At 41.5% G+C, this 13,166-nt stretch overlaps 1 protein-coding gene across 1 annotated transcript in view; it reads right to left on the reverse strand.

Moving 5' to 3' along the window:
- Positions 1-145: 145 nt before the first annotated feature.
- LOC134540577 (tubulin epsilon chain-like) overlaps positions 146-13,166 on the reverse strand; it is a 41,609-nt gene continuing 28,588 nt past the window's right edge. Inside the window, exons 8-10 of the mRNA XM_063383397.1 lie at positions 12,117-12,257; positions 8,600-8,771; positions 146-800 (exon numbers count right to left, since the gene is read on the reverse strand). Of these exons, the coding sequence (XP_063239467.1) occupies positions 651-800; positions 8,600-8,771; positions 12,117-12,257 (463 nt within the window). The 3' untranslated portion in view covers positions 146-650. The remainder of the gene's footprint in view (positions 801-8,599; positions 8,772-12,116; positions 12,258-13,166) is intronic.

Consider the following 13,166-nt stretch of genomic DNA (forward strand, 5'->3'; position numbering starts at 1 on the left):
TTGTGTTGATACGCTTGAAAGGGACAGCATTTCTAATTTATAGCACCTTAAAGTATCAGTAATTAACTGCTAATTTCTTGGTATTTATTTCACTGCAATTTAAACATGAAAATGAATACAGTACAGCACTTAATAAAAACTTATCACAAATTTTATTTTCAAAATAAAATACAATCGTTCAGATAAAATATCTTCGTGTATGCAGCTTAGTTCTGGTAGTTTACTAAATACATATAAACTTAATAAACAAAAACTTTAATATCTAGGGGTGGTGAAGGGGACGGGGGAGATAGGGATTTGTGAGAATTACATTTATTTCTTTCTTTCCTTCAATTCTAGTTTTTGATTCATTATGATGAAAAGTACGGATAAAAACATATACTGAGATGCAAAATTAGATTTCAGTCTCTCTCTTTAATGACAAGTAGGAACTATTATGGTACCCTTTTTACAAAAAGATATCTGGTTCTCCTTTTCAGTCTTAAATGTTTTGTGGAAAGATTTCAGAATGCGAACTTACTGCACGTACTTTTCCAAGAAAGCACGTGCGGTTCATTACGATGCACTCTCGAGAGTGCTACGCGCAGAAATCTTCACTCGTCAAGTTGACGTCGGCGTTGCCTTGCTCCGCACCGAGGCCCGAGGCGACGCTACGCCAGCACCCGGAGGCGAGGCTTCGTCACTTTCTGGACGTTCTCCATCTCGCGGTATCGCGATGCAGACTCCAGAAGCGAGTGCTCGCTGTCCTTGAAGTCTTCTTCGTCGAACCCCTCCACTTTCAGGTAGTGGTGCGCGTGAGCCTGCCAAACGACACGTCAATCAGCACAGTCAACTCTCTACCGAAGGAAATATTCCCTCGCTATCTTGGAATTCTGTATATTACCTTTGAATGTATATACTGTATAGAAGTCGCGAGTGGATAGGATTTACTCTACGTTTTTCAGAAGCGTAGGATGAGCAGCTTGGGAACTTCACCGCTGCAGTGCGCTGTCGTAACGCCCTGTATCGTCTTGTTGTTATTTACACATTAGAGCGCAGCACAGTCGCCCGCTGTCATTCCCCGCACCCCCCACCAATCATTCACTGCAGCTCAAGGTCGATGCCCTAGAGATGGTGGCGATTGCGGCGGTGAATTAACCAACTACCTCAAAACCGTATTAGAAATTTTAACCTGGGCTGGCGACTTCTATACAGTATATATATTCAAAGATATTACTATCTTATCAGCCGGTTAGACAAACCCAGCTTGAGACACTTGCCTGAGTAAATATTTTTGGGACCAAGTGTAACTATTACAGCAATCCCCTGCATAAAAGAAAACCGGCCACAAGGACGAGATCAACTTTTGGTTATGAAAAAATTGTCAAATAAATGCATGCCCTTGTACAAGACATAAGAACCACTTCGTTCCAGGGCATGGAAACAACACAACCTTGCTCATACACGTGCGATATAAAATTTTTGGTGGTGTGTTGGAAGGCTATTACGTTAGTGTAGAGAAGCTTCAGAAGAATTAAAAAAAAACATGTAAGCGTCTTTTAGTACTTGCCAGTGATGTGTAACATCTCACCTCAACAACAAGCAAATTCATCTACACATAGGACGTTCGGAACTTGGACATGAAATTTAACATTGAATTCTTTAAAATAATGCAGAGTGTGATAAATACATGCAAACTGGGTTTTCAGCTACATTTTTGGATGCAAATCTCACGTAATTCACACCTGCCACTAAAATTCATTGTCAGAATAGTGAAAACGGCTATGTTGACTGTTGAACCATTCAATTAGCAGACTGAAATTTTAAACTATTGAAACTTGAAAGAAATATTAAAACCCTAGCTTTGGACCTGAATTCCAACAAAAAATTGTTATTACAATACTGCCTATATTGTTAAAATTCACTAAAACTGTTAATACTATAACATTTACATCATAGATAGCAGCACCATCACTCGCTACTTCCTACACATATCCATCACATTCTTGAAATTACTCCCACCAAATGCTATATACTAAAATCTATGATGTTGCACATGAATAATTGTTTATGTTTATAACAATGTAAGATTTGACGGCCTAGAAGAATGGGAAGGGAGGATGGAGAGTGCAAGATATATTTTTCTCGCCACTGTGACTGGAACTTGCTGACCAGTTGGGGAAACCTACAACTCACGTAGTTTCGGTTCCCTGCAAGAATTTCCGAAGATTTCCTAAGTTTTGCGTTTTGGTATTAACGCCACTTCAGCCGTTAAATCAGAAGTTTCCAATGAAAACAAGCATGTTGTGACTAACCTAACCCTTAGATTTTTTAAATTTCAATTTTTGAGAGAAATCCGAAGTTGCACAAACGTGGTAGGGAACCGAAACTACGTGAGTTGTAGGCTTCCCGACCAGCTGTCTTATAAACAAAAGAGAGAACGTAAGTTTTTTAACCGCCATGCTTTTAAAATCTGAGACCTTATGAAGCATAAAGTAAAACATGACAGTTGCAGAACACAAATCGCTGCTGGCAGGTATTTGTAAGTACGGAGGATACAAGTGTTCAAAAAAAGACTCGAGTGACTTAATTAATTTTAAAAATCTCTTCATTCTCTGCCGCAAAAAAAGCATCAAGTCCACACAAACCTCGCAAACTTCGTGCAACAGCCACGTCAGTAATATTACATAACTCAACCTGCAAACGTCCGGGGCACTGCGTCGGCCCTTTTATTACCGATACACCTGTAATATTAAAACTTTTTAAGCTAAATTAACAGAACTTTAGTCTAAATTTAAGTTCCAGTTTGGCTTTAAAAAGTTTAAGTTTTATTTGTCAAATTTTCTGGGGGAGAACCTCTTCCATTAAGGTCCCTTTCCAAAATATTAGGGCCACCACTATTGTCATGTAAGATGACAAGTTTTTCAAATTTGCATACAATTATTTTACGCACACAAGTTAATATGTGAATATGGTTACGTGCTGCAGTCAGTTTATATCAGTTTACATTTTGAGAAATTAATTTTTTTCACTGTTATGCCAAAAATATAAATAAGTCAAAAGTCTCAACATTATATCAATAAATCCAAAATGGCAGGAATAAATCCCTCTGCATTTACTGAAGGATCTAATTTACACACAACATTCACTAATATACAGCATGATCAAAACTAGGCTTCCACAGAACACCAAAACAAGTTGTTTTTTGTTAAGGAACAAATATTCAGAAACAAAACTCTGCAAGTTACAGGCAACGTTTTACTCTGAGTTTGATGAATTTTTTTTATAACTGATCTTGAAACAAAATAAAAAAAAATTGCTCTCTGAAAATATGAATAGAAACTACCCTCATCCTACCAACAAAAGCCGCTCCACTCTGTGAAGACAATAATAATGCCAGGTACTTCAGCTAGTTCCACTATAAAGAAAAGCGGAAAAAATCAACAATAAATGACATAACTGACGTTTCCACTGCACAGGGTTCCTACGCCGCCTTAAATTGTCGAGCTGGCTGCAGGTGGAGTATGGGAGCCCACAAGCCCCTTCCCACCAGCGAGAGGCGTGTGTCGCCTGGCCTATTAGCGGCCAGTCAATCACGGCCTTCCCCCTCCTCTGCACACACCGCGTCAGTCATTGAGCTCGCCAGTCTGGTGGGATGAGATGAAAGACGGCCTGGATGCCAAGAGATCTGGAGCAATCTTGGGGGATGGGCGAGGCGTTACGCCATTGGGTCAGGGACGCTTGCGGCATCAAACGCGGTGTCCGGATACTTCCACGCCCCCCCTCCAGGAGTAGAGTGTCTCTACCTTTCAGCACGTGACACCGGCTGAAGGCCTGGCTACCGAGGAAGAGTCTCTCTGGTAGCGATGCCAGCAAGGGTGACCCGCGAGATAGAGTCTCGACCCCTTATCGTAGCGAGTCGGGGGTAGTCATCGACGACTACAGTGAGCAGACAGAGACCGGCAGACGGGCGAGTAACTGTTGAGCCGAGCTCCCAGTGTGCAGGCTAATGTGCGAGTGATCAGCGCGAGACTAATTTTACAGACAGACATTGTATTGAGTGTGTTCTTGATTAAATTTAAATTGTAGTTATTAGTAATTAATAAAAACTATAAAAATTAATTGGACTATCCTTACAAACCCGTTTGCCCCACTCATAACTTTTTCACTAGAAAGTACTAAAAAAATTTTAATTGAATAAGGACCTTTAAGAGTCCTTAGATTTCACTAATATAATTCTTAGAGACTCCTTCATGCAAGTAATGGATAAATGCTGATATTTATAATGTTATTTTGTTTTCGACTTGGCACAAACAATGCTTAGTGCATGCTCGCTACAATTGGAAAATTTAGGTCTACGTGGTCAGATCTTGTATATGAGAAATCATTTAAAATTGTTTTTTCACAGTATCTCGTCTTTAAACTAAAGAGTGTTTTACTGTTATAGAGTAAAAATGTAGGTAATTAGTGATAAAGTTAAATGATAGGGCTATAAATATCAGATAGACACCATGCTGAGGTGATACTGTTCCAGATATACAGTAAAACTTCACTACAACAAACTTCAAGGGCCCAAGATTGCCAGTGGTTTATTGTAGTGAAGTTCTTTATACTGAAATCATAAAAAATTGCATTATTTTTGGTTATGCCTATTAACAACATAAAAAGTATGTTAGCAACTGTATAAAAATTACTTATTTCTCAATTCATCACAATAAAAAAATCATGAAAACTTGTAAATACTGTAAACACATTAAGAATAAAAATATGTAATATTTATCAATTCTAGTTTAACTGATTTTCTCTTTAAAAACAGATGGTGCAGACTCAAGTTCATGGGAACACATTAAAAAAACACTGTTCTAAAATATAAAAGTAAGACTATGTAATTATATGAAGTAAACTAAACTGATTTCAACAACAAACACACAATTCACTTTGATTTTGAAAAAAAAGTCTTTAATTGATGACTGCTTTTTCATTGCCCCCAGTTCCCGAGTTACATCCTTCTCAATACTTTGGAGAACTCCCATGTGGTGAGATAAATTTGCGGATGTTAAGAACAGCCTCTCCAACACATCTAGTGCAGCAGCAAATATTTCCTCTTCCCGAGGCCGCTTGAGCTCAACCTCTTCTGTATCATCCTCCTCGTCTTCGTTTGCCTGGGCGGTCTCCTCGTCACAATCTGAAGTTGTCTCATCTGAAACAGGAGGACATGTTGTCAGCTGATTATCAATGGTAGAAAAATCGTTGAATGATGACTGGCAGCTATCAAATTATTTTTGCACTTCCACCCATTCAGCTTCACATTTATCTGCATCAATCAATACAGTCATCTCCACTTGAACTTGCAGGGAACCCGGCCTTGGCAAAAAACAATTCACAACAGTGCTAGGCTTGATTCGGCTCCATGCCGAACAAAGTCTGTGGATAGCTTGCAAAATGTTCCACTTTAAAGCACTTGCTTCTTTACCACAATCCATCTGTCGCAGAAGAAACTGCACCAGTTGTCTTTTATAATCTCGTTTCACCTGTGCTATGATGCCCTGATCAAGTGGTTGTAATGTACTGGTGCAATTTGGTGGAAGGAAAACCACTGTGATGTTCCTTAGAGCAGCAAAATTAGCATTATGGGCAGCACAATGGTCAATAAACAACAATACCTTCTGGTTTTGCACACCCATCCTTGAGTCAAAACGGTTGAGCCACTCTTGAAACAATGATGAGGTCATCCAAGAGTTCTTGTTGTTCCTTTTTCTTGCATGGCAAGTGTTTTATATTTTTGAAACAACGTGGTTTGGCAAATTTACCAACAACTATTGGTTCCATTTTTTTCAGAACCATCGCTGTTTACACAAAAAAGCACTGTGAAACGTTCTTTGCTTCTTTTGCCTCCATGGCATGTTTGACCCCTAACCTCCAAAGTTCTATCAGGAAGGAGATTAAAAAATATTCCCGCCTCATCAGCATTAAAAAATATCTTTCTTATAACCGGAAATCAGAGAATCCAGTTCGGCTGCACAGTGACATCAACAGCAGCAGCTTCACCAAACACTTTCAGGGTACTCAAGTTGTACCTTGCCTTAAATCTGTGTAGCCACCCACCTGAAGCTTGAAAGTTGTCAAATCCCAATTTTAGGGCTTCTTCGAGTGCCTTCTCCTGCAAGACATTCCCAGCTACTAGTATGCGTGATGCTCTTGACTGCATCAACAAACAATCGCTTCTCCGGGACTTCATATGGTGCCACTGAAATACGTTTTCGGCTATGGGATAAAAAAATCATGTTTCATAATTTCAGACTGCTGATTTAAAATCGTGGACAAAGTAGATTTCGCGATTCCAAATTCTGTCGGTTTTCTTCTTCCCGTCGCCTACTGCTTTAATTATAGCTAGTTTCGTTTTCATATCAATTGATTTCCGCTTTCTCGGCAACATTTTGTCAAAACAATATGAAAACGTCAACAGAAAAATCACAAACTTTAAAACTCACACAATACTTTTTACAATTTACGTAACACGTTACGTATTGCGGGCGCGAAATAAAAACACACAACACGGGTATGACGTAATGGTGTATACAAAACATCTGCAATGGAAAATGGCCTTTGGCGGCGGATGCTAGAAGTAGGAGCGCTGCGCTGTTATTGTGTGCCGTATTGTTTTGCTTCTTACGTTTCGTTATCATTTCATAACGAAATTTTGAGACGGAAGTACTTATGATGATTTTCCAGCGTATATACGGTGTTCCTTAACGTGAATAGTTTGTAAACCTCTCGCAAAATATTGCTGGAAAAAACATATAGTTGAAAATACATAATATACATATGATTGCATTGCGTTTTGGCGGGACCGTAGGAGATGTTCGTTATAGTGAAGTGTCTGTTATCCTAAAGTTCGTTAATGTGATGCTTTACTGTAATTCTGGAATAATAGGGTCTTATCTGTAAGAAATGAACCAAGCAACATATTATTATGTGTATTATCTATTTAACATTGTTATCCTCTTGTATTTTGTGAAATTACGAATGATTTTATACCACTTGATAGTAGTGAGGGCGTTCCTAAAAACTCGTTAGTTTCTGATTGCACAAGAGGGTACAATGCTGCTGTAAAGAGCGTCGCCCGTGCAGAAAGCAGGGTGGCGTCAGGAGGGAGATGACGTACCTTCCTGCGGTAGAGCTTGGCGAACTGGCTCGCAGCATCGCTGAAGAGCACCGCCGTGCTGGAGGAGTTGGAGAGGGCCAGGATCGAGGTGACGTACCTTCCTGCGGTAGAGCTTGGCGAACTGGCTCGCAGCGTCGCTGAAGAGCACCGCCATGCTGGAGGAGTTGGCGAGGGCCAGGAGGGAGGTGACGTACCTTCCTGCGGTAGAGCTTGGCGAACTGGCTCGCCGCGTCGCTGAAGAGCACCGCCGTGCTGGAGGAGTTGGCGAGGGCCAGGAGGGAGGTGACGTACCTTCCTGCGGTAGAGCTTGGCGAACTGGCTCGCAGCGTCGCTGAAGAGCGCCGCCGTGCTGGAGGAGTTGGCGAGGGCCAGGATCGAGGTGACGTACCTTCCTGCGGTAGAGCTTGGCGAACTGGCTCGCAGCGTCGCTGAAGAGCACCGCCATGCTGGAGGAGTTGGCGAGGGCCAGGAGGGAGGTGACGTACCTTCCTGCGGTAGAGCTTGGCGAACTGGCTCGCAGCGTCGCTGAAGAGCACCGCCATGCTGGAGGAGTTGGCGAGGGCCAGGAGGGAGGTGACGTACCTTCCTGCGGTAGAGCTTGGCGAACTGGCTCGCAGCGTCGCTGAAGAGCACCGCCATGCTGGAGGAGTTGGCCAGGGCCAGGAGGGAGGTGACGTACCTTCCTGCGGTAGAGCTTGGCGAACTGGCTCGCAGCGTCCCTGATGAGCACCGCCGTGCTGGAGGAGTTGGCGAGGGTCAGGAGGGAGGTGACGTACCTTCCTGCGGTAGAGCTTGGCGAACTGGCTCGCAGCGTCGCTGAAGAGCACCGCCATGCTGGAGGAGTTGGCGAGGACCAGGAGGGAGGTGACGTACCTTCCTGAGGTAGAGCTTGGCGAACTGGCTCGCAGCGTCGCTGAAGAGCACCGCCGTGCTGGAGGAGTTGGCGAGGGCCAGGAGGGAGGTGACGTACCTTCCTGCGGTAGAGCTTGGCGAACTGGCTCGCAGCGTCGCTGAAGAGCGCCGCCGTGCTGGAGGAGTTGGTGAGGGCCAGGAGGGAGGTGACGTACCTTCCTGCGGTAGAGCTTGGCGAACTGGCTCGCAGCGTCGCTGAAGAGCACCGCCGTGCTGGAGGAGTTGGCGAGGGTCAGGAGGGAGGTGACGTACCTTCCTGCGGTAGAGCTTGGCGAACTGGCTCGCAGCGTCGCTGAAGAGCACCACCGTGCTGGAGGAGTTGGAGAGGGCCAGGATCGAGGTGACGTACCTTCCTGCGGTAGAGCTTGGCGAACTGGCTCGCAGCGTCGCTGAAGAGCACCGCCATGCTGGAGGAGTTGGCGAGGACCAGGAGGGAGGTGACGTACCTTCCTGAGGTAGAGCTTGGCGAACTGGCTCGCAGCGTCGCTGAAGAGCACCGCCGTGCTGGAGGAGTTGGCGAGGGCCAGGAGGGAGGTGACGTACCTTCCTGCGGTAGAGCTTGGCGAACTGGCTCGCAGCGTCGCTGAAGAGCGCCGCCGTGCTGGAGGAGTTGGCGAGGGCCAGGAGGGACGCAGTTTGGCCCGCGGCGGGCACCCTGCAGAGCCCCACCTTCACCACAGGACCCCACGGCACGAACCTCCGCCGCTTGCACAGTCTGGGAGGCACGAGGTCCAGCACTGTGATCACTTTTATTGTTTAATTTGTTTCGTTTTTAATTCATTAAAGTTCCGTCACTCACGCAGAGATTATCATTACATTTTCCGGTCATTAATATTGGGAGAATTTTCCTGTAGATTTTATTTTGAGCTTTCTTGCATGCGCTGTTGGGTGGCAAATTTACAAGCTTGATTTTACTAAACATTATTTTTTTGAACATAACTACGAACACTTACATGGCTTTCTAACTGCAATTACCTAGTTAAATTTTAGTAAAAATCTATTGAGTAAATGTGACTGTAGTTCACATTCCCACAAAAAAAAAAGTGAGCCACATCCCCAAAGCACTCTGGACAAGTATTACTAAAAATGGTAAAAACCAAAAAAAATTGCCAAAATTACCAAACTACCATTATTCGCATAATTTGCCCACTAATGAGGCGTAGAGGAAAAGAAAGTATGTTCAAAAAATCAGAGTGAAAAATTAAGGTTTTGCTTTGGTGGTTCAGCAAACAAGCAAAAAAAAAGCGCTAGTCTTGGTATATTCATTATACCGATATAAAAATCAACAGCAATACAAAAATTAACATCTGCAAAAATGGTTTTACTTTTTCGGCAGTTAGTTACATTTATAATAACCAGATTATTAAATAATAAAAATATAAATACTATATAAAAATACTTTGAAGAATGTATCCCTAAATATTCCCTTTGCCAACGCACTACAGGCCTGTTATTTATCTCAGCACCAATATTTTACAGCAGGTAGCCTGCTACCATATACAATAACTAGTTATTTAAATTACTTAAAAATGTATAAAATGATATGTCGAAAATACGTACGTATGAAATTATTACAAAAATTATAATTACAACCCTTATTACAAACAAAAGCCTATGAAATTTAAATGCAAATATTTTAAAGTCTTTATAAAAAATAAACAATGTCCCGCTGGGGACGGATTTCTTTAAAGAAAAAAAAATTGAGCAAAAAGATTGTTAATAACAGGTAGTCATAACAGCTCTTGGTACTGGCTTTGCTGCTCACCACAGTTTTGATCAACTGGAGCTCACTCATAACGTCACAAAAAGTACGTTAAAAATATGTCGGCGGTTGTGCTACCTATTTAATCTTCAAGACAAAGTTCATAATCAAAAAGTATTCGCTGACAAAGGGCTTGCAACCATTTAATGCCCAAATGAAAACTATAAGTCAAATTACCATCTTTGACTGACGGTAAATGCGTCACATAGCTAACGCACATCAGGCAATACACATGCTTGCGTAATGTAAAAATAGGTAGCGCACACACTAATCAGTGCCATAGTTCAAAAATGTAAGCGGTGTAACTTTTAGCACCGTGTTCTTCAAAGAAAGTTAGGGCTCAAAACAAACGTCTAGCCCGGGCCATACACACTATTATGGGCCGACATTTTACCTTGAAAGTTCTGGTTGAGTATCTCTCAGCATGCTCTGCGTGCCCAACGCAAGCTAAATGCGTTGAATTTAATATGTTGAAAATTCTGCACTTTTTGTAATTGAAGATGAATTTTCATTAAATATTTTGATCAAATTTATGATTTTTGTTGAATTTCGGTGCTTTATTATGGTGTAATAACTTGCATTTCATGTTATATGGTGGAGTGACATGTTTTTCAGCTTTATCGCAACTCACCATAATAATCCTGTCCCTTCAAATGATAAACTCTACAAAAAAATTCACAAACTTATACAGCAATTAACAAATTCATTCCAAAAACAGTTTAACAGTTACACTGGTCCAAAAAAAAAAAAAATTAATAGGTATATTAAAAAAAAAACTAAAATATTAGAATTTATGCATATTTGTGCCAAGGAATTCACCAAAAATCTATTGTTCCATTCTCATTTGATAATGCAAGCACTGCAGGATTGAATTATTAAATCTATTTCGAGGGTAAAAGGGTAACTTTGAGTTTACAGCACACCCAATATGTAAATTTAACTGGATTTAATCAAACATGATTTTGCCAAAATTACTGTGCCATAATTTGCAGCAACAGTACGATCTGACCTTGTCATTAAGTGTGTCTGTTTTCATAATAGATCCGTATTTCCCAGACTGGACAATTGCAACATTAAAAAATAAAATACGGGAGATCCGTTTAACTTGACAGTACTGTAGCGGGTTACATTTCTATAAAAAAAAAAATTCTGTAGAGCAGTGTAATAAGAACTATGGGTTTTAAATATCATTTCACTGTGTATAAATTTTCCTTTGGTATAACCCTCTTTTATCGCATAATCGTCGCACTCGCATAATCTTCTTACCCATATTTTAGGCTATCAAAATTGGGGTAAAAAAACTTATCGCGTAAACTTTGCATTATGTTTTTGGTCCCACTATTAGATGCCGAGCGCTTATTATAGATATCTTTTCCATATAAAACTATGTATTTTAAAGTAGAAATCTAATATTTATTCGGACATTACCACTTACTTATTTAATTAACGTAAATACGAAGTTGTCTGACGTGTAAATTTTCTTATAAAGACGTCTTAAAAAAGTTATTTCCTTTATCTGATTGTCGGCGTCGCCGCAGTAAACTGTTTACAAACATGTAACCAGCGCTAGTTGGCATAATTCGTGTTTGGTTATGTTGCTGTCCGTATAGAGCGCGCGCACGTAGTCGAATATCGATATCTCGCCGATTGCATGCAACGCGCGCTCTATGTCAGGTGCCGAGTTAACTACATCTGACGGCCCACACTCTTTCGTGGCAAGCGTGTACTACGACAGTTACGCGTTAGTTCACGTCACACATTCAAGTGGCTTGTGTTCGCGTCACAGATTTTTTTTTTTCCTATTTAAAGTTGAAGAAAGGTTTTTTTGTTGCATGAATTATTAATTTAAATTCTTAGGCGTGCTCTTTTGAACTTCACTTTTTAAATAAACTTACCATGAATGGGTTTTGTTCTCATGAATAACTTTACCTATCAAAAAAAATTTTTTTTACGCATAATCGTCGCACCCCTACTTTTCAAACGTGATTTTAGAATAAAATGTGCGACGGTTATGCGAGAAAACACGGTACAGTTAATATTACACTGACGTTTGATAATCACTGAACCGGCTTGGCTCTTGCTCTTCGCTGCACCCGGCAACAAGACACAACAGCACATTACCTCCGCGAGCCAGTGCCACCGGTGCACGCACTAGAGGTGGGTCGCAGAGTATCAACCTGCTACTTTGTAACTGATACACGCCTGTATCAGGTACTGCGAACGAGTACAACTATTCAAGCATCAAGTACTTTAGCGTATCGGTTTACAATCCGCCTGGGACAACGCCAGCACGCACACCTGTCGACGTAGCCGCGCAGGTCCGCCAGGGAGACGGAGCCGCGGCCCGCCAGCGCGGCCGCCAGGAGCACGCCGCCCCAGGGGTCCGTGCCCGTCAGCTGGTTGCGCCGGGACACGGCCGCGACGCACAGGTCTGGCCCGCTGCAACCAACCACGCCCGCTCCGTTAACTGCCTGACAACTTCCGGCCGCGACGCACGGGTCACGCCCGCTGCAACCAACCACACCCTTGTCGGTCAACCCGCTCCGTCAACTGCCCAACAACTCTTCCGGTCACGCCAAGGACACAGACTGTCCTGACGGATACATTGTGTTTGCTTGTTCAATGTGACTTGGGAGTGCCCCACTTCAACCATAATTTTATTTATATATATATTCTTCTTCTTCTTAATATATGTAAATCCAGTGTCCTGATGTTTGTTTCCAGTGAACTCTTCACCAAGTCAACCGATTTCGATGAAAATTGGCATTTATGTGTAATTTTTTCCAACTTGAGAGATAGGATGGTTTTTATTTCGATTAATGGTCTTAATAATTTATAATTAATAATAAATAATAAATAACCAATCGCCATGGGTAAACAAAAAATCATAGGTCATAAACATGCAAACAGTAATTGTGTGACATTTCTCTATGTCCAACAACCTGTCATATACAGTAGCGCTATCCAGTTTGCTTTAACTCGCAGACAGTAAAGCTCCATGTGTTTAGCCCGGGCAACGCCGGGTACTGCAGCTAGTATGTATATATAAAAGAAGAAGAAGATAGCAATTTTGTAGTTATGAAGATTGGGAAATAAATTATATCTTTACATATTTCCAAAATTGTAAGTGTACTCTTTTGTTTCAAAAATAATTAGGGATGAGCCAATAAAATCTTCAGTATGCTTAAGATTTGATATAATCCAATAAAAATATTCAAAGTAAAATACTGAACTAAATTTTAAGTAATTAAAAAATTCAACACGGATATTTCTTATGTATAGAAAGTCCATTTATGGTTTTCTTTCTACCTATTCTATTACAGTTCCCAAATACATTCTACTTTTAAA

The sequence above is a fragment of the Bacillus rossius genome, chromosome 17 (genome assembly GCF_032445375.1).
Source record: "Bacillus rossius redtenbacheri isolate Brsri chromosome 17, Brsri_v3, whole genome shotgun sequence".
Classification (NCBI taxonomy): Eukaryota; Metazoa; Arthropoda; class Insecta; order Phasmatodea; family Bacillidae; genus Bacillus; species Bacillus rossius.